Source organism: Aptenodytes forsteri, unplaced genomic scaffold (genome assembly GCF_000699145.1).
Source record: "Aptenodytes forsteri isolate BGI_AS27 unplaced genomic scaffold, ASM69914v1 Scaffold605, whole genome shotgun sequence".
Taxonomy (NCBI): Eukaryota; Metazoa; Chordata; class Aves; order Sphenisciformes; family Spheniscidae; genus Aptenodytes; species Aptenodytes forsteri.
Genome location: NW_008794427.1, coordinates 344,433 through 366,331, shown reverse-complemented (window position 1 = coordinate 366,331; position 21,899 = coordinate 344,433). Strand labels below are relative to the sequence as shown.

Here is a 21,899-nt window from a genome sequence, read left to right as displayed (position 1 = left end):
GGCGCCCTGGCTCGCCTTCCCCGCCGCCGGGCCTTGAAACTCTGAGCCGGGGCTTGGTCGGCTTTTCTCTTTGTGTGTGCGCTTGACGGTTCCTGAAGCATGAACTCCTGCAAGGGAGTGATTTTAATTTCCCCAGCTCTGCTCTGAGCCGGGGCTTGGTCGGCTTTTCTCTTTTTGTGTGCGCTTGACGGTTCCTGAAGCCTCCCGCCAGGTTTTGTGTGCGCTTGACGGTTCCTGAAGCATGAACTCCTGCAAGGGAGTGATTTTAATTTCCCAGCAGCTCTGCTTTCTGGGTTACTTCCTGTCCCATTCTTTAGTACTTATCTTTTACTTCAGTTCCCTGGAGGAGCTGGCTTGACAGGGTAGCGGTCCTGCCTCCTGCCGTTATTGTCCCTCCAACTCTTTCCTATCCTGAGAGCGCGCCCTTCTTTTCGAGTTGAGATCCCGATTTAGGTAAATAACCCTTTCCTTCCTAATTTTTGAAGGCTCTTCCTATTTCGACCTGCTATTGCTTTGGTATTAACCATTTTTGTTCTCCATTTCTCTCTTTTATGTCATTGTGTGGCTCAGTTCTACTTTTATTTTTTAGGTTTAAGCTGCCTTAGAGGAGAATTAAAAATTGTGACTCCAAAGAACAAAATAAGACAGAAGAGAGAAAACAGCACTCAAAAAAAACCCCAGAAAGGTGATAATTCATGTAGACTCTCAAAATCATCCTAGACACATGGTTTGGCTGGGACTGGGGCCTCTTGTTGTGTTTTTGATGGATTTGAATAGGTAGCATTAGATTTCTTTGTTCTCTTAAAACCTACTTGCTATTGAGCTTTAAAAGTTTGAAAGCGCTGAAGCCCATTTGAAGTACGGTTCCTCTTTCTTCTTGTAGTGCTTTGTCATTTTCTAAATTTAATCTGCAAACATTATTTTGATTATGAGTTGCTACTTAATGGCTTTTTGCATCTCCTCATCTCAGGAATGTCACTTAACTACCGAGAGTGTAATAATTTTAAAAGAGTCTTTTCTTAAAGCCTTTTCACAAATTTATGGGTGCAACACTGGATTTGTTTCTGCTCTGATTCTAAAATCCTTATTGGAGTAGGTTGTGGTAATTGCATTATGTTGGTTTAGTCGTACCTAACTTTTGCATGGGTCAGGGGTTTTTGCATTGTAACGGAGCTGTAAAAATTGAAATTAATTTAATTGGATGGTGTTTGTTTATAAGTACTTTCTTTTTGGGTTGAGATCACAGAAGAAGATAATGCTGTTAGGTGCTTAAGGGAAAAAATGAAAGGAGTCATCAAAAACTGAATCCTGCTGGTAGGAGGAGGGTTCGGTTTCAGGGGGAGAGTAGTTCATAGGGAGAATTGCTTGTTTTACGTGGTAAGATGAGGAGATGGGTTCTAGAAGGAGAGAGAGTGGGGGGGTGAATGATGTCAGTCAGCCTTTTTCTGCATCCTACTGTTAGTGTGCTCCAAATAATGGAGTTTCTGCGCCTTCTTTTAATGCAGAGTCTGTCTTGAATCCATTCTAATCCATTTCAAATGTAGATGATTCTGTGTTATTTTGGCAAATATATCCTCTATATAGGTCCCTCTGGTCTTTGTCGTGTTTTCAGAGAAGTCATTGACTGTACCAGAATGTTTTCCATTGTCAGCAATAAATTATTTTTTAGCATTAGTTGCAGGGGAAAGAGCAGTACCCGTTGCCAACAATCTTGGTCAAGGGTGGATCATTTTTCTAATATAGGTGTTATTAGCATATGATAAAAAGTAGCTGCTTACATGTCAAAGATTAAGTAGACAATCCCCCCATAACACAAGTGCAACAAATTGTACTTTCAAAATGCATCTCAGAAATATTCCATGTTATTTTGATAGCCTACTGCAAAACCACGAGTAATAGTGGAACATGTGGACATGCCCAGTGTGATTGCAGGAGGGGTTTTTATGCTAATAGGCAAGACAGATGTGCATTAGTACAAACTTACCAGTGCAGTTATGGCACACCTGTTTCATCAGAAGCTCTTTACAACCCATCTGATGCATCTAATGTTGGGGCTTGCATTAATGTAGCTACTCCAACAGGACACCTCTTGGTGCCGATAAGTCCTAAGATCTTTGGGATTTATTCACGGAAGGAAATGTAGGTTTTCATTTGATTTGTGAAACTCCTTCCTAATGTGAAATGCCAGTGCAGCAAAGTTTGATTCAGATGCAGAGACTGGAATTGAGTTCACAGGAATCAGGGAATTAGCTTCTGGCAGAAATTTGCACATGGTCAAAACAAGGAACAAAGATAAACGATGTGCTGAAGTCCTGCTCTTGATCTCTGGAAGAAATGCAGCATATTGCAAGTATAGCTAGCCCCTTAGATAAAGTTGCACATCCATTTTTTTTTTTTTATCTTCAGGCTGTATACTCATTTTTGTTTGGTTTTGCCTTATTGTGAATTCTGAACTCTTAAAGGAAATGTGCTGACTGAGAGACTGTTTTCCGTTATTCCAGCATTTGCTTACAGAATGGTACTATCGCAGTGAAAAACTTGCTTTATCCACCAAAGTCATCCAGTGAATTTTGTCCACTTGGATTCTTTTAGGCTATATTAAAAAGAAATACAGAGCAAATGTAAGTCTTCCAGGGATTGTTGAATTAAATAAACTCTATAAGCGGCACTCTTTTTGTTCACCAGCTGTGCTACGGGTGTTAGGGCTGAAGTGACTGCTTTAACGTGGTTTGAACAAGCCCTTGTTTTCTGCTTCTGTCATTCTATGAAATATTGGTGTTTGGATTCTTTAATGATAGCAAGTCATGTTAAAATACATAAATCTTATACATTGACACTTGCTACGAATTATTACTTACTTTTAAGGCTAAGCTTTCATCTGACTTTTACTGTTTAAAACTTAGTAACAGCACCACTGTAAGTTAGCACCAGTGTATTTTATGCTTGGTACAAGAGGATCTCCAAGCATGCTGCAGAGCACAAGCTCCTTGCAGTTTGTCAGCGCCCATCTTGAGGGAGGAGAGTTGTGGCTGTGCGAACCTGATGCAGCATTCTCTACTGAAAAAGATCCATAAGGCCTTGCTTTAGCACTAGCATTAAGATCCTTGATTTGGAAGGATTTACAGTGTTTTCTTCACAGGGCTCCGCTTACAGTTAAGGTTGCCAATGTATGGGTGGGAATTTTGAGGATGGTTAATAGCTGATGCATTACCAGTGCTTTCTGAAGGTGAGGTCTCTTCTTTTGCTCTCCAGTTTGCAGGCCTGAAGTTACTTGAGCTGGGTGATTTCACTAATTCTCCATCAGGCCCAAAAGTCAGACCTCACAACCTCTCTGTGAAATGGATAATAGTTAGTAAAATGATACCTCTGTACTTCAGTTTCAGCCACCTGCAGAATGTAACCACACAACAGCTGCTTATTAGTATATAACAACACCAGTCAGCATCATACAGTGCTATAAACACCTGAAGTTGATGGAGGACTTTTAGATTAACTCTTTTAGTTATTTTAAATTTAGTAAGTCCAAGCTACGAGATGGCATTACAGAAGCTCTGACGAGAAATGTGTAACTTCTAATGACCGCTCATGAAAAGTGAAGGCTTCTTTCCTTTGAAGTAGCAGTTCCTCTGTGGTGTTTTGGATTCATGCACTGTTAACTCATTGCTTTCAGACCCAGCAATTAGCATGTGTTGCTTGGTGATTTTCATCTCAGCCACTTGGATACCTCACTTGATGTCTGTCTGGGATGTAGCATAGAACATCGAGCAGAAAATATATTCAGGATTATAAGGCTCTGTTAAATTTTAGTATTTCACATGTTATTTGCAAACTTTACAATTGTGATATGAGAAAAATATTCCTATTTCTTTGCAAACTTTACAATTGTGATATGAGAACACAAATAACAACATGCTTGTTTGCCTTACTCTCTTGTCTGAAGAACTCCTGAAATAGGAAGCTGAGAGACAACGAAGATGATAGTTTCTTTGTCAAACACATATTGACCATTTTTAAAATGCCATTTGAGTGAGAACACGTTTAGCTTGTTTGAGTTTTGAAATGGGTGGGAGAAGTGGGTTTGAGAATAATGAATGCTAATGTGATTATCTTTATTCCACAGGGCTTCCTTTTTTTGTTGTTGTTTATTTGATTTAAATGTCTTAGAATAGTTCAACCACAGACAACTAGGATCGAGACTGATTAGGTCTATGCTAGATATTAAATGTCATGTGTAATGGTACACTCTCCTTGTTGTATAGAGTTAAGCTAACATCAGTAAATTATGGTCCATATTCTGCTCTTGGATGTGTAATCTTAGGGCTTAGGAATCAGGTCTGTCTGTTAGGCCATCTGAATGAGCAAAATACTATATTATAAGGTATTGCTTTTAGTACCAATCTTGAACTTTCTTTAAAGTAAATATATATATACATATGTCTGAATTAATTTTCCACATGATGTTTGCAATTACTTTAATGAAGTGACACATTGATGTAGAAAAGTCTAAGATTCTAAGATCTCTTTGACAATGTGAGACATTATCAACAGATAATGATGTCTTTTTTTTTTTAGTGTGCTACTTCTACTACAATTATTAGTATTTTAAGCAAACTTTGTTAAGTCATTGAGTAAGTAAGCTTTACTTTCACTAAATATGACTTCTTTTTATTAAAGTTGCAGATCTTACTCTTGCCATATGCAGCTAATTTTCCTTTGGGGGGAAAAAAGCTTGTTACTTTTTTAGTGGAGCAATCTGTTACCTTGTCTGTAGTCTGTGAAGTCAGTGCAATTCTAATTTGCATCAGCTAATAAAAAATGTGTGGGTTTTAAAGTGAAAATCATGCAAAAAAAAGGTGAACTAACCACTGATCATCTATGCAAAAAAACCAAGGCTAGAAATGTGATCAAATTAGGTCATGGCAGTGCAATTTTGTGCAGGGCTGTGAGCATATCTGCAGACCTTGTATGTTTTATCTTGGGAAGCAAAGCTCTTGGAAAATGTGCATAAGAGGGATGAAGAGAGCTTTTTTTCATCCTCCTTTTCTGAGCTATCGTCGAGAAAGCAAGATTTTGTGTTGCATTAAGTGACATAAATTTTAACTTAAGCTAAAAGCTGCACAGTTCCTATAATTGTTCTGGTGCAACTCATTTGCAGAAGAAACAAGTCACAGTTGGTTTTGTGTGGTCTGCTATACCATGAAGTAATTAATGCTTTTATTATTTATTATATTATTGCAGTGCTTACACTGATAAGGGGTCCTGTCATGAGAAGCTTGCAGCCAAAGTGAACAAAAGGTCAGACAGAGGTGTACAAAGAATTAATGAAGTAACATTGATGAGTACAGGCTCTCAACAGTGCTGTAAGAAATGGTCAAATGTTGAGACTGATCTTGCTAACTGCATATGACAATGAAGGAGGTTAAGGAGGGCTAGTCTGAAGGAGGAAACTGGATAGGGATTGTAACTGGTGTTCAGTAAACTTTGATACTGAGAGGATAGTTGTTATGTATGAAGAAAAGGGTAAAGATTTTTGAGGTGGTGGTATTGCTTGTGTTGTGAAGGTATCTTTACCCGTTTGTGATACGCAACGTGTGTTAGCCTGATCCATCATGTGAGGGAGACACGACTATCTGGTGGTGCTAGCAGTCCAGTTGAAGGACAGAGAAGTCAATGCCCTGTGTTGTCAGGTTTTGTCCTTTAGATAGGGAAGCATAGGTGGGATGGAGATTTAAAAAAAAAAACACCAAAACCCAACAAAAAACCCCAAACCAAACAAAAAACAAACAACAAAAAACTCCCAAACAAACAAACCCACAAAAATGGGTTGGGAGGAACTAAATAGATCCTGAAGGTTTTTCCTGGCATCTGACTCCCACAGGGAGATGTTGAGCAGTCAGGCAGAAATACCTACTGTAACCTTTGCATTCCATTCTTGTTCCATGGCAGGAGCAGATATGCGTAAACCTTAGAGAAGAGTTTAGACCGTTTCCTCAAGGTTTACTCCAGAGAGGAAGTGCATCTCGTTTCTCTTGTTTTCCATAAAATATTCTCTGTAGCCTTTTCCTTGTCTGGCAGAAGCAAACTCTCCCCACCCCAACCTGTGGAGGACTGTCTGATAATGAAAGAAAACACACTTCAGGGCCTCCTCTGGCAACTGCATTAAAATGTAGCATTCTAGCACAGGTACAAAGTAAAAGTAAATAAACCTCTCTCACTCTTTGCAACTAATAAGAAATATCATTTTTTTTTTAAGGGATAGCAGGTTGTTTGACACACATGGGCACGCAAGATTATGAATAGTGAAGACAATGAAGAGTGGGACATCCATCGACGAGTAGCAACCTCTTATAAGGTAATTCAGGAACACATTGAATTTATCCTGTTGCAAAATCAATTAAGTAGTTGTTGTCCTCCATTTTCATGGCACTATACAATCATTATAACCAGGAATGTATAGGTACATTTTTCCCCCCTCTGCTTCATTTAATTTTTTTACTTGCATGGAGAAAGCCAATATGTAGCAATCCAAATGCATACTGTGTTCTGAATGAGATTGATTACAGTTGCAAAACATTAAATATTAAATGCCAAATGGCTAATGACTTCCAGTAGTCCTCCTTTCCTTCTCCAAAGATTGATGCTGTAAATGGGGATTTGCAAACAGGAATTTTAAATGATCTATGGAGCAGAAGTGAAAAATGTTTTCAAAGCTGGTGTGTACCTAGAACTATCCTGAAACCTTTAATGTTGCAGTTAAGTATTCTTGCAATTTGAATTTCATTGCTTGCCATAGGGGTGAGATAGAAGAGTAGATATGTACAGAAACTGCACAAGTGATAAAAGGAGCTGCTTATGCCTGGCTGTCTTCTGCTTTGTATGTTTTAGTACTTACGTACTTTAGTACTAGCTAATTTGAATAAGCTCTGCTAGTCACATGCAACATATGGGGCCAGTGCCAACTTTTTCTAATGCTGCATTACAAATATACCCACCAGCTGAGAAGTGTGATATAAAGAGCTTTACTTTTTCTTAACCAACTGTGTTCATAGATAGTTGCAGGGGGGATACTGCTGGCCCCTTAAATGAGAAATCCCATTTTGCTTCGTCTGTTTAGTCATCCTAGCTCTTTCTGTAGCATTTTGAGCAACTAGTTCGACCTTAATATTCAGGATCATGTGAGATCTTTACAAGAAGGGACTGTAAAAATGGCGGTAGAAAGTTTGTTTATATTAACTTTTGATCAGATATTCTCAGTTTGAGAGAAAAGTTTTCGTATCTTGTTTTTGTACACATACAGAAAGTAGGGCTAAAGGGGCACACTCTGATTTTTTTTTTTAAGGATCTCCCCCTGACTCATACTTATTATCAGTTAGATTCTACTATTGGTTTTCACCTGTAAATCCAAAGAAATATCTTGTTCTTGTAGTTGGAATTTCATTAACACTGCTATTAGTGGTGTGATCCAGAATGAAGTCAAGCTCACTGTCTTATAGGTGAGCACGTTCTGAAGTGCTAATTGGAGTTTAGAAAAGAGCTTAGTAAAAGCTTATTAGAGTCAATAGAAATACTTCCATTGTCATCAGATTAACCAAGTTTGATTTTTGGAATATGCTGCAAAAGCTGAACTATTGAGTTAGCAGTTGCCAGTTTGTAAATCCCCTTTTCTTCCAGTGTCAGATAATGGAGTTCATACTGTAAAACAAAACAAAGCCAGTACGTAAGCCATGTATAACCTATCGAGCTAAAAAGTCTTCTTTCATAACCCTATGCTGAAATAGCGATTGTTGCCGTACCTGGTAAGTTGAAGCATTTATAAATTTCCAAGACAGGCATTTGCTGTATGTAATTTCCATATTTGCAATGTAAGTAGGGTCATTGTAGCTACCTGTTAATTATGAGTTTACATCTCTCCAAGAAGCAGATAAGTAACTTCTTTGCAATGGGCACAACTAGGTTATGGTAGAGTGAATAGATAGCTATGCCTTTATCTGGAAAGATGGCAGTGATTGATGATTTCACTTTTCTCTTGTGTGTGTGTGGATATCTAGACCACAGGAAAACAAGTGCCTGGTGGGATATGGGGAGTTGATTTCAGTGTCTTTTGAATGACCTGTGAATCATGAGGGTCTGGAAATCCTTATGATATTTACGTAAAAGAAGGTTTAGGTGATGATGAGGGTTGACATCCCAATAAAACAAGGTTGATGTAAATTTTAAGTTTTGCTTAAAATTAATTTTCATCTTTAGAACTTTTCCTTGTACTTTAATCTTGATTAACTTTACAGGAGTTTAAACACATATTTCATTCTCTTTTTTTAATCTTCTAGTTCTGTGTTAATATCCATTGCAACAGTTTTTGAATATTTTCTGAGACTCCTATTGCTCAGCATTACCTTTCTAATACCCTGCTTATATTCTCTTTCTTCTGATACTCCTTTCCATTCTAGGAATACCTGTTAATGGGATATGATACAGAATGTATGTGAAAATGTAAACACTTAACAGACTTTGTGTACTGTGGAAGAATCCATAAATACCTGTATGTTTTTCTTGTCCCCAGCTGGGTAGCAAGTAGAACTGCAGATGAGTACTTTTCAAAGAGAGCATGGAATATAGTACTTCTTTCTTTCCCAATGTATGCCTGTATCTAAGCTTTTTTACAGTGGCTATTTTAGATAGCCTTTTGGCCCAGCTCTCATATGGTGTACCAAGGTAATTATAAATTGGATTGTTCTGGTATATGTTCTCGTAGTGTTTGACAGGGCTATATTAACTGCACTTATGTGTTTTCAGGTCTCATATTATCATCTTTGTGTTTGATTTTTGGAATATAGAGGTTCTTTGCAGTCCTTATATACTAATAAGGAAGTCCACAAGCCAAAATACAGACAGTAGACTCTAATTGGAAAAAAAAAAAAGGAAGGGAGAAAGAGGGGAAAAAAGGAAATTAAAGTTTTCAGTTTGAACATTAACGTTACTAATATTCACGTGCAGTAGGTCACAGGAAAAGATTATATTAGTAAGATGAAACTTTTCACTGAAGCTTAGAGGTGATACATTTCTAGAAAAAAAATAAGGAATATCATAGTTCAGTTGCTCTAGCAATGCAGTGCTGTTTCATGCAACAATTTGGATCATCAATTTAACCAGTATCTCTGGAGTTAGTGATATTAATTAGCCATGCTGTGATTTTTAAATGAATGTTGGGTTCTGGAGATTTTTCACTTTGCTTATTGCTCAGGTGCTTTAATTGTGGACTGTTGTTTGATGCTGTCATTTCCTAAGAAAATGTTTACTATTTGTAATGTGTAAGTGTCCTTTTCTTTTGCAATTCAGTGATGTGAACCATGTACTATGATTTTGCTAGCAACAGTGAGATTGTTTGATTTTTATCCTATGTATAAGATGACTTTGCTCTGCATATACAGAGTAAATCTTAGCATTGCTTTTCATTAGTACTGACTTTTTTCTAGATATCTCTTTCCTGGTCCCAATTCTAATTTATTCATGCTTTACATTGATTCAAGGTGACTAGTGTGACCTCATGACGCTTCTGTAAAAGCCAGATTCAGCTAGGATGTTACACCATCACTGTCGGAGAAACCCTGAACTACAGGAAGAGTTGCAGATTCAGGCTGCAGTTGCTGCTGGCGATGTTCACACCGTGCGCAAGATGCTGGAGCAAGGCTATTCTCCAAATGGTCGAGATGCCAATGGCTGGACCTTGCTTCATTTCTCTGCAGCAAGAGGGAAAGAGAGATGTGTCCGTGTTTTTCTTGAACATGGAGGTGAGTTGCCTAGAGAGAAAAATCTTGATATCCATCTCACAGCTTTCTGTCCCAATTTCCATTGTAGGGCTTTCCAGCACTGGTTAGGTATCAGACTACTTCTGATTTTTTTTTTTTCTTCTTTCTTTGGAGTAGTACTTCATCTCTGTTTACTTCTGATGCATACTCTGTGAATGAGGTAATAGATTAGCTTTATATCTTAATACCTTCTTTTTTTTTTTCCCCTCAGAATTGCTTAGGAATTGTTAAAAGAATGAATAAGCATTATGAAAATAGGGCAGAAGGACTCATTGTAAGATTAAATGTACTCATAACACTCACTGTAGGCTTTTCTTCTCTGTTAGGGGGTATTATTAGAGGAAGGCAGCTCCTTGAATTGAAATCCTAGGGAAGTTTGTTTCATAATTCTCAAGCAAGTTAACAAGTCACATTAAAGACTAAATTTCCATATAGGCTTTAACAGAGTCTGCTAGACTTTATGAAAACTGTACTCTTTGTGCAAGGGCTTTAGTGTCAGCTAGTCCAGTTGAGTTTACACCTCTCCTGCATCCATCCATAGTGAAGCTTTATTTCAAGAACTGATTGAGTTTTGTTGGTTTAAGTGATATACTCACTTGGGTGATGATGATTACCCCTCAAATGGTACAGTTAGAATTTCTTTGTGCTATATCTTATTTCAAGGCCACCTAAAGTTTTAGAAATGGATAGTCTTAATCTTTTAATGTGGTACTGGAGAAGAAAAACAAAAATCAGTAGATGTTCTCCACGTTCTGATTAGTGCTCTTAAAGAACAGCATCCTCTATTCTAGCGCTGTTCTTATCAAATGAATTATGAACTAAGATGTTTTCAGTCCCAAGGAGACTGAAATTATCTTTTTGATGCTTTACGTATCTGAGGCTATATGGGCACTTTGTGTCGCAGTATTTGTCAGATGTATGGATCACCCTTAAAATTGAATGGCATTAATAGGCTGTGGTATTTGCACAATTAGTGGTATGTTCCTTAAGAGCAGTAGTGAAATACAGCCTGAAGAACTGGACCCTGTTGATATACCTATTACAGATTCTAACCATATAATATTGGCAAACCCTCGTGTCCTTATTGGAAGGGGGGAAAAAGCTACTAAATTGCACTAATAAATAACTTTAAATTCTACTTTTTAAATGTAATATATGTGGATAATCTCAGGCCTTCAGTTTAATAATTCAAATTTTTTAGGCTGAAAGTCTCGAAATATGTTGGTTTTAGCTCTGTAAACTTGAAGATGATCTTAAAAAAAAAAAAAAACCAAAAAACAAAAAAAACCCCACAAACCTTATGTATTCCGATGTATTTTCATTGTATAGGTTTTGATATTAAATAGCTGCTGATGCAGTGTTTTGTTTTTATTTTTGTTGTTACTCTTTCCTATACGAAGTACCAGCTTAATGTGATGCCTCATGAAAACTGCCTGTAATGAAACACCCTTGTTCTGGAAGCGGTATAGCGTTTAATCACCAGGGCTAGAAAGTTGAGTAACAAATAGTGTGAGGGTTAGTCATCTACGGCAGCTTTCCTGTAGCTGAGCCTCGCTTCAGAAAACTGGCACTGTTTTGTGCCTTGCCTTGTTTTTCCCTTTAAACAGAGGCATAAAAGATAATGAGTATTTAAAACATAGTAATGTCACAAATGAGCTATTAAGCAGTGAATGAGCTGACTCTTAAAAGCCGAGTTAATCATGCCTGCCTCATTAGTGAGGGGTTTGTGTCTACCTTTCTTCACACAGTCTCCACCTTTCTCCCTCTCAAGAAGTGGATTATTTTGATATTGGCACTTAATCCCTGTGGACCAAAATGATACTGGGGTGAAGGAACAAGTCATTTTCTGGTGTGAATCTTGTGATAAACAGAGTATTGAACTGACTATATGTGTTAGTAATAAAGAAGACAGCAAGAGGGAGTGGATGGAGTTCTGGAGGAGAGGGGGAACTGAGATTTTATTGGGGAGGAAGGGGAAACTGGTGATAGTTGTGGCTACCTAGAGGGATGATGAAGCTTAGCAGAGCTGGAAATATTTTCATAGTGCAGGAATGGGAAAACCACACTGGGCTGTTGCTGAGGGTAGAGTTGCTGTGCCTCAGATCTGAGATGCTGGAAGACTACTGACGTAGTCTTGTGTGGTAGCAGGATGGAGATGGAGTTTGGGTTATAAAGGCTGAGAAGGAATCTGGTCACTGACCTGGAAATAAAAGGTAGCTTCTTATGGGAGTCATGACCTGGCCGCCTCCTGCTTTTGTTTTTTTTCTTCTCTTCCATCATTGCTCACCAGCAAAGAAAAAAGCCAGAGGACAGCATTGTGCGTGCAGATTGGCTGATTTGAGTGGAGGTGGTGGAACAGGAGGAAGCTTTTTATTATCTGCTGAGCAAGGAGACACAGATAGATGGGGAAAATGCATAAAAAACCAGTCCAGACTAAAGGATGAAGCCAGCAGAAATACCAACTAGATACAGAGGTAATAGGTCAGATAATAAATATTCTTTAGCAAGTGATGAAATGCAGAAAGTTGATCGGAACCATGGAGAAACTTTAGTTCTCATAAAAAATAGTGAATTTTACTTTCTTGGCGTATTTGTCTCATTTTAATAAAGTGAAGATTCTATGAAGCCAGCTCTTTCCATCCATAGAAACAATCTAGATTCACAAAGCTCAACAGGAGAGCAACACAAAAGTAGGGAGTATAGTTTTCAGTAATCTTGTATTTTTGCGTAACAAGCCTTTTTTCCCCTTTAGTGTACTTTTTTTTTATTTTCAAAATAACATATTGAGACAGACAATCCAGCGCTGGACAAGAACTATGTTTTATTAATCCCCAACCACCACTGTTAACGTTACAACGAGCTAAAGTCTTGAAAGTGTGTAATTGTTAGCTGTCCCTTGACGATATCTTCTCAATACTAATTAAGCAGGACAGTTTCTGGTTACTCGTATTAAAGTGAAGAAATGATTCACTAAAGCTCCTAGAAATTGAAGAGTAACAGAAAGAAGTAGCCAAACAGATGTATTTATTTATTTTTAGTCTTGGCTGCAAGGTATCTAAATTTTAGTAAGGTCACACAGAATCTGGGAGAAACTAGAGAATGGCAAATGTTCATGCCCCTAAACCAGCTCATAAAGTGTTTCTGTGTCTGAACAGTAATGCTTTCCTGGAGGTCTTTTGTATCAATGTTGTCCTAGAAAATTCAAAACAGAAGCTATATGTAGCCATGTCTCTAAACCTTGTGGTCAGAATTAAGCCCTAGTTGGGGGAAGTATGCTTGAAATAAAGGAAGTACTTTATGAAACCAGAAGCATTGCTTTCTTGGCTTCCCAAATTAGACTGCGATAGAGTGATCTAATGAAGGTGTCAAGAAAGAAGGGAAATTGTCCCACCGAGCAGTAAATTGAAACTCTAAAATATTAGACTCTTGTTTAGGAATCTATATAGCCTCTAGATTACAGTATTAGAAAAGAATTTCATTAACAGTAGGGTTTAAATGACTAGTTTAGGTGCCCAACTTTAACATGAAATAAAATAATCTGAATATCATTCAGTGTTGCAAATTTTCACTCTCAAGTGAGCTTGATTGCGGTAATTTGGTACCCTTGATAAGCAGTTCAAGGTTTATACCATTGTATTATGCCTTATATTTAAGAACATTACAAGTGACCAAATGCAGCTGTTCATGTTTCTAGATTCTGCTCTCCCCAAATTAATGGGAAGCTTGAAAAGAAATAATTGTTTGACAATCAGGATGGAGGCAAGATAAAGAAATGCTGGCAAGTGCTGGCTTCCTCCCTTCCTAGTTAAATACACTTGTACCAGGTACTTTTTTTTTACCTCTCTGCAGATTCTGAAAGGTAAGCTGAGAATCATTCCCAATTAATTTCTACCTTGCTTGTGTTCCAGGGAGAGAGAGTTACTTTACAGCATGATACCAATACTGAAGCCTTTTGAAAAACAAACAAACAAAAACCCCCACAACAACCCAAGTTCTTAAGGCAACACAGCTTTGTAGCATTACTTTTACTAACACAGGGACCCAACGGATGGAAATTGTATGCAGCATAATGCAGGTCCAACTTCTGCTGAAAGCCCTTGTGAAGTTCAAGAGTTTTCCAGAAGATGGCAGCAAAACATTGACTGAATAGCAACAGACAATCTTTCGGTCTTGTTAAAATTGTTTACCTAATCAAGGGGGAGGCTGGTACTAGTAGCTCACTAGAAGCCCATAATCTTAATGGGAATTACAATATTTATATCATGAGGTTTTGCTACTGGGTTTACTTTTGGAAGGTTAGTTGTTTGTGTTGCTTGGTTGCCCAACTGAGAGGCTTTTTTCCTATTCTCGTTGAGACAGTTCTCTTATATGACTTTGTAATTTTTTTTAGTTCACTTTAGTGGTCAAAAGCAATGAAATTTTGGAAGGAGGGAAGGCATGGAAAGGTACCTAAAAGGCATCCTTCTTTTTCAAGTAAATTGTTGGATTTGGATTACAACTTGTATAAGAATGCATATACATGCACACACAAAAGTTGGGGCATATCTAACTGAATTTGGAAATAGCATAGACTAAACTGGCTAGCGGCAGTATCCTGCACCTCAGTTGGGAGGTAGAAATTATTGACTTGCATGCATGGAAGAGAGAACGCACAACATGAATTTCTTTTTTAATTTTTAAACTTTGTTTTGTGGAAATGGCCCTGGCTGCTGTCTCCTTTCCATTATGTCCATCTTTCTCCCTAATTCTGCCTCTCAGAATGTGTCATCCCTCTGCATCTTAATTCTCATGCTTATGCTACTCACTTTATTTATCACCAGTCAGGAGACGAATAGTCTGAGCAGTGCGAAGAAAGAGACCCTGGGAGCAGCAAACATCACTGGGAAATATTATCTTTGTCTTTAATGACTTTGTGGGTTGTACTGATTCTTTGCTGTATTTTGGACATCATCATAGTGCAGGTTAGGAACCACCTATTCAGTCACTGACTTCATTTTCCTGCCAGCCTGAGGATGCTTCGGCAATTACTTTAACTCAGGTTAGTGTAACTTTACAGGGCACTGAAACTTCTGCTTTTCACAGAAGACTAGGAAGGCTGTCACTTTTAAGGGACTAAACTTTCCTTAATCTTTCCCTCGTTATTTCTAGGTTCCTATTCTATACACTAGAGGCAGTTCTCACGTTTTAATTCTCTGTGTAGTCAGGCTGCATTAGTTTGTGCATTGGATTTTTTTTGTTTGCTTGTTTTCCTCCCCTCAGTCTAAATTTAAAAAAAAACTTTAAAGTTGCTGGATCACCTTTGCAGCTGTATTCTGTTACTCTTTCTTGCCAGTCCTTTTATTTTGGTATGATGTCTATCTGTGTGTGTTATTTGGACGTGGTCACAGTAGGTCCATATTGGGAAGCTTATTCCTGTTGTTTTGTGTCAGCACCTTTGTGTGTTTGGATGTGTTCAGACTAAACTAGCTTGCAATTTATATTGTATTGTGAACTTAACTTACAGCAGGTCTGAATTTTGAGATGCAAATTGGTGTCTCCCACCCTCTTCCCGTCTCCTGTTTGAGTGTGATGGCAACCGAGCAGAAAATTCTGCCTTCTCTATGTGGTACGGGAGAGCAAGTGCTTCTCTTGAGCAATGTGTGTGAGCACTGGGTGTTCATAGCCTTCGGCCAAGTTTGTTTTAAACCTGTGCAGTCACAATATCCTTTTTTTTTACTTTTTTTCTTTTTTTCCCCTGGCCTTTTTTCTTTTTTTTTTTTTTGGCCTTTTTGCCTTTTTCCTTTTCCTCTAGACCACTGCTACTTTCCTTCTAAACACAGTATGTATAGATGAGGAAATTGCAAAGAATTCAATGTGCCAGGATGCAAGACAGGGCTGTCAAGGTTATGGAAGGTGGACGGACACCCTTACGCTTGTCTGCACTTAGAGGTGATGTGCTTTGTGCACAAATGTATGATAACAGAGCAGACAACAACACAAGCAACTGTGAAGGACAGACCCCAGCAGTTGTTTCAATAGATACACAGGAGTATTGAAAATGTGTCAGCTTAAGGCTAGTGTCTTCTGCAGATAGTATCTCTCTTTACCAGCTAGGAGACTTAGGTTAGGAAAGTGCATCAAACTTCCAAACTGTAGTTTGTACCTTTTAGTGTCCGACAGGCAGCTTCTATGGATGATGGAAGGAAAAATCTCACAGCCTGACTTGTTCTCTAGCTGAGAAATGGTAATGAGGCAGGCGCCTTTCCTTCGGTAATTAATTTGGTACATGGGAATAGTCACTTGCTTTGGAAGTCTGAGGAAATTAAATTAATTAAATTGATTTGATTATTTTAATTTTTAAATTCATAAACCAGACTGAGTTTTCGTGCTATGTTGGGGGGGGAATAATCTGTGTAATCACTTGTATTCTGCACTGAAATTTTTCCTGACTCCTTCCGTAAGTGGATGCTTACATTCTTGTAAAATCTTAAATTTTTGTAAAACTGTAAATTCAGAACAGATTCATCATCTATAAAACCAGACTTTATCAAGATAATCTAAAATAACATATATCCTACATGCTTTGGAAATCCTGCAGACCACAGAGAAACATTTTACCTAATACAGTATTACACCCTAAGAACAATACAATCCTGCCAGACCACAAAACATCCGCAATTTGGGACAGCAGATGTTTCTACACATGCTTCTTTTTAAGACCAAGAAGCAACACAAGGGAAAATAAAAAAGTTGAACATTGAGAAAGAAATGTAATATTGTAGAGCTGGAGGAAAACTGGATGGACAGAGAGATTAGAGTAATTAGCCTAAGAGTGCTAGGAAGATGTGGAAAACTATTTGTCAAATGGAAACATATGTATATGAAAGAAGTCGTCTTTTTTTTGTGTAACTCTTTCTTAAATATAATTAACTTTTTCTTAAAAATAGCATGTTCATGAAAGCAAGAATTAGTTTGAAGTATGAAAAATCCTGTCATGCTATGCCTGAAAAGCCTAACATTCAACCGTTTCATTATTTCTTTGCAGCACTGGATTACTGTAATGCCTTCTAATTACTTTTTAATTTTATTTTAACTTCAGCTGATCCCACAGTTAAGGACTTAATTGGAGGCTTCACTGCTCTGCATTATGCAGCCATGCATGGCCGAGCGAGGATTGCACGCTTGATGTTGGAATCTGAATACAGAAGTGACATTATTAATGCAAAAAGCAACGATGGTTGGACTCCCCTCCATGTAGCAGCCCACTACGGCAGAGACTCATTTGTCAGACTCCTGTTGGAGTTCAAGGCTGAGGTTGATCCACTCAGTGATAAAGGTACTACACCGCTTCAGCTGGCCATTATCCGAGAGAGGTCAAGCTGTGTGAAAATCCTTCTGGATCACAATGCCAACATCGACATTCAAAATGGTTTCCTGTTACGATACGCTGTGATCAAAAGCAATCACTCTTACTGCCGAATGTTCCTTCAGAGAGGGGCGGATACAAACTTGGGTCGCTTGGAAGATGGACAGACACCCTTACACTTGTCTGCTCTTAGAGATGATGTGCTTTGTGCACAAATGTTGTATAATTATGGAGCAGACACTAACACAAGGAACTATGAAGGACAGACCCCACTGGCTGTTTCAATAAGTATTTCTGGAAGTAGCCGACCCTGTCTGGATTTCTTACAAGAAGTGACAAGTATGTATGTAAGAGAAGTTAATCACAGGACACAGTGTCCTCTAAAAGCCTTCTTTGAATTTAGCCCCAGAAAAAAATGCTTCCTCTCTGCCCCTTGATGCTATTTAAATGCACTAGAAAGTTTCTGGGAAGGTGAAGGGATTGTGATACTGGGAATCTCTTACTCGGCAAAGGTGCTAATGTTAAGTATATTTTATTTAAATTAGTTTTGTTTAAATATCTACAGGAAGCATTCATTTTTAAAAAAGTGAACTGTAAAATTTCATTTTATTAATGGCCTTAGCACATAAGATTTTTGGGTTTTGTTTTGTTGTTTGTTTGTTTTCTTTAGTGTCTTTTGCTTTTTTTTTTAATTGCCATGCAAATACTCTGCAGTTGCTGGCTTTTGCACCTGGCACTACGACTGGGGTAGAAAAGAGCTTCTACTGCTTTGTGTTCTCCCACATTCTCTCCTTCTCTCCCCTACACCAGACAACAAAATGGCATAGTTTACTCGTGCAACTTGAAGGGGTTTCATGTGCTGTGTAGCTTTGATTTGATTTTGTTGAAGTATGAAAGAGACTTGAACTCGTCATGACTTCTGATATTTAAAAAAAGTATTAGGCTCCTAATATTCTGGTCACTTTTAATTATCAGTTTTTGGTGTACTAGATCTACTGAAAGTGTTTTCTTCCTCTCTCATTCAACATTGAATGCTATAATAGTGTTTCATAATTATAGTATTGCCTAAAGCATTTAGGAATTGCTGATTAGCAATTAGCAGGAGTTTGCTAATTCAAACATGTTAAGATAGCCTGATAAATTATCATCTAACTAGGGTGATCTTTGCACTACAGAGGATGGGGTATTTCTCATATCCTTTTTTCCCCTACAGTTTCTTTTATTTTTTTGGATGTGGTAGTTTTTAATGAGAATTAAGCACTCTATATACTCTGCAAAGAAACTGAAATTTAGTGTGAACTGGGGGTGAATCAGCTGAGATCTGTTGTCAGTAGCTGACACAAATAAGCATTTGGAATTTCATTTTTGTCTTCATGATTTGTGGTGTTATTTTTGCTTCTATCTGAAATCTAAAGAGAATTTTTGGAAAGGTGGAAGTTGATAATAAGAAATACAAGCAACTAATAGATTTTGTTTTAATTCGCCTACCCCTTCTCATTCAAACTCTTTTCTTTCTGGTTTCCTTTTTGGAAGCCTCTCACTATATAGTAGCACTGTCAGGGCTGTTACTAGATTATATAATACCCAGACTTGCAATTTTTCACAGTCTTAGAAAGTACTGGTAAGCATAAAGGCTTAGACTGCTTAAGTGTTTCCTCAATGTCTAAAGACTAATTCAGAAAGTTGGAAACCAGTACTGCAACTTACTTTTAGGTTGCAGATTCCATACCTTAAGGGTTTAATGTTAAGTGAGAGTTAAATTCTGCCACAAAAAAGTAGCATAAATTTGTGGCCAGTGTAACAGTGTTGGACCTATCCCAGTTTTGTGCTGATGGAGGGAGAACTGGGAAAGCAGGGAGGACTAGTGCTGACAAAAACACTTCAACTTTGTGCTTCTTAGGAAAATTATTATGAATATATGTTTACAAACAGCTATAAACAGACTCTGCTGCCCTTGTTATAAATATCCAAACACTGTCGTGTCTTCCACGGTTTTCATGAATAATCACTTTAATAAGATGGTGTAGGAGAGATGAAACGGATGAAGAGCGAGCTGGGACTTTGGTAGTGGAGTTTCCAGTTAGATCAGACTGTGTACAGGGAATTGTTGAGATCTCGCAGTGTAGCACTTCGGGGAAGAATCTTGTTTCTGAGTCTATTGCAATATGTATTTACTAGAAGAAAAATTTGCAAAATTTTTAGAGACGACTTCTAGTGGGAGTCTTCCTGAAATTCTCTCTTGCGGTTGGTAACAGTGCCTTGGTTGTAGGGCTTAACAGGAATTTCTAGTTTGTTTATTTGAACATTATACTAAATACTTAATATAGAAATCTATAGCTGTAAGTTTTATATGTGCATCCGAAGATTTGAAGAGTATGTTTGATAGTAAAACAGGAATTAGTTTTTACTTTTGCAGTAGATTAAAATTTTTAAGCTTAAAGATCACAATATGTGAATTATGAATGTTATCAAACCGATCTGTGTCTTCAAGTGAAAGCGGTTGCATGCTTCATATAAATGGGATGGTCTTTAGCAGTCTACATGTAAGATGTAAGTAGCTTTTTTTTTTTAATACTCAGAAAACATTTGTACAGTTTCAGTTCCTCAGAAAACATCGTATGTGAATTTCTTTTGGTAGGTATTGTAATTGGTAATAATCGCAGCCTTTAGCCTGGGTCCCTGGTTTTGAATAACAGGCACGAAACCAAGCTCTCAGAAATACTCAGTATTGGCCAAGAAGATATTGGATTTTGGGGTTTGACCCTGAAGGTCTGATATTCTTCCTGGTTACAGGTAGGGATTCCTTTGCTCCTAGAATAACTCCAAGAGGAAGGAAGTTATTCTGTAGTTGTGTCTCAGTATTTAAGCACGAAGCAGGCAGTTAGGAACAACAAAGTGTTTCATCATGTGGCTGCCATTGACTTGGTGTTTAGATGGTCACTCACGTCTTCCCCCCCATCCCCCCTCTTTTTGGCAATACAAAAATGAGTAAAGTCTCCCTGTGAAAAAACAACATTGAAGATGAAAATTACTCAATGATTTTATTAAACACCTTCCTTTTCCTTATCTGTATTACACTCCGAAAAACTTTTATTGGCAACCACCATAGTACCTGAGATCGTCTGATAAAGAGTTGTTTTGGAGCACTTCAAGTATAATGCTTCAGTTTTATGAGATCTGAATCTGCCTCTTCAGGAGTGTCAGTGGGTTAAGCTTGGGATACACTAATGCAAAATTAAAATAGAGATGCATGTATATAATATATGTGAAGACAGAGATATATATAGACATTCATTTTTTTATTTTTTTTGGTAGTGTGTATGTCTACAGAATTAACATGTGCAATTACAGTCCTGGATGGAATGGTTTATGTTGAAGCTGAAGTTGAATGGGATTTGAGAATTCTAAAACTTATAAAGAGAATGCTGGAGGTAGGAAACAATGCAAGTATTAGAAAAATACTTAAAGGTTTAAATAAACTTTAAGATACTAGAAATTCAATTATGATACCAAAAAGGGGAATAAAAAAAGCTTGAACCTTTCCCCCTCCCCATAGCTCTCACTTAATTTAATCACTGTTCAGATAACGTAGCAGACGAGAGTCTATGACTAGCTATGCAAGTTGCTTGTCTGTGTTGAGGCAAATAGCTAAGTAAATGGATATGGCCACGGTAGTGTAATATGGCATGTATGTTAACAGGTATCAAAGAACTAATTTCAGATCTGGAACAAGATCTAAAGGTCACCAGATGAATTAAACTACAAATATTTCATCTGCATTCCTTTTTTTTTTTTTTTTTTATTTTTCAAAGAGCAAATATTTGGCTTTGACTAGAGGGTATAATTTTGTGTTCAGATTTATATAACGCTGTAAATGTGCAGAAAAACTTAGACAAAAGTCCTATTAAGGAAATCCTTATACATTCTTTGTCTCTATCCCTTTGCTAAGTAAAGATAACTTTTCACTAGGACTTTTTTTTTTACTGGAAGAACATTTAAAAAAGTGTCTCTGCATAGTTTAAACTTTTATGAATACAGAAGTGTCATAGTGAATTAAGTAGATTTCTACATGTTTCATAACGTGGATAATTTCAAAGGAAACAGTATCTTCATGTTTGTTATAACATAGAAGAACTTTACTGGAATTGCAAGCTTTGTCTGCTTCCTTGGGTGCTGCTGGAAATCTTGCACTAATGAATATGGTCTGCTTTGTCATCCAGAGTTACGCAGGGAACTAGGGTAAGAGGGTTATTTTATAGTTTTCATTTTAGCTGGATCAGTGATAAGCAGATACTGTCTGAATCACGATTACTTTCTGCAGATTGCAGGTACCTATTTGTTAAAGACCAGTATAGTTTTTGATACCTTTATAAAGACATAGCCCAATTTCTTTCTTTCTAGAAAGAGGGAAGGTACCTTTCAAATAATTGTTTAACTCAACTCAGAATTGCCTAGTGTGATATTGAAAAACGTAGCTACTAAATCAGAGTGCAGTTGACTGTTTATATTAAGCAGTTGAATCATTTTTATATATCTATATACAGAGGTATACTTTGGAAGAGTTTTTTGAAGAGGTCTATGAAAAAAAAAAATTTTTACATGTGGCATGTAAGGTAGAGCCACCCCCCACTCCCATTTGCACACCTATGCTGTACTCTGTTATAATGTAAAAAGAGTAACAATGCATCTTAAGCCTGTCTATGTTCAGAGCATCTTACTTATGTCTCCTAAAAATAGATAAACATTAT

General features: G+C 37.5%; 1 protein-coding gene across 1 annotated transcript in view; it reads left to right on the top strand.

Annotated features, from left to right (window-relative positions):
- The first annotated feature begins 419 nt into the window (after nucleotides 1–419).
- The window catches only part of ASB7 (ankyrin repeat and SOCS box containing 7), a 28,470-nt gene continuing 6,990 nt past the window's right edge, over nucleotides 420–21,899 (top strand). Inside the window, exons 1-5 of the mRNA XM_009289469.2 lie at nucleotides 420–453; nucleotides 590–685; nucleotides 6,254–6,352; nucleotides 9,528–9,788; nucleotides 16,885–17,490. Of these exons, the coding sequence (XP_009287744.1) occupies nucleotides 9,578–9,788; nucleotides 16,885–17,490 (817 nt within the window). The 5' untranslated portion in view covers nucleotides 420–453; nucleotides 590–685; nucleotides 6,254–6,352; nucleotides 9,528–9,577. The remainder of the gene's footprint in view (nucleotides 454–589; nucleotides 686–6,253; nucleotides 6,353–9,527; nucleotides 9,789–16,884; nucleotides 17,491–21,899) is intronic.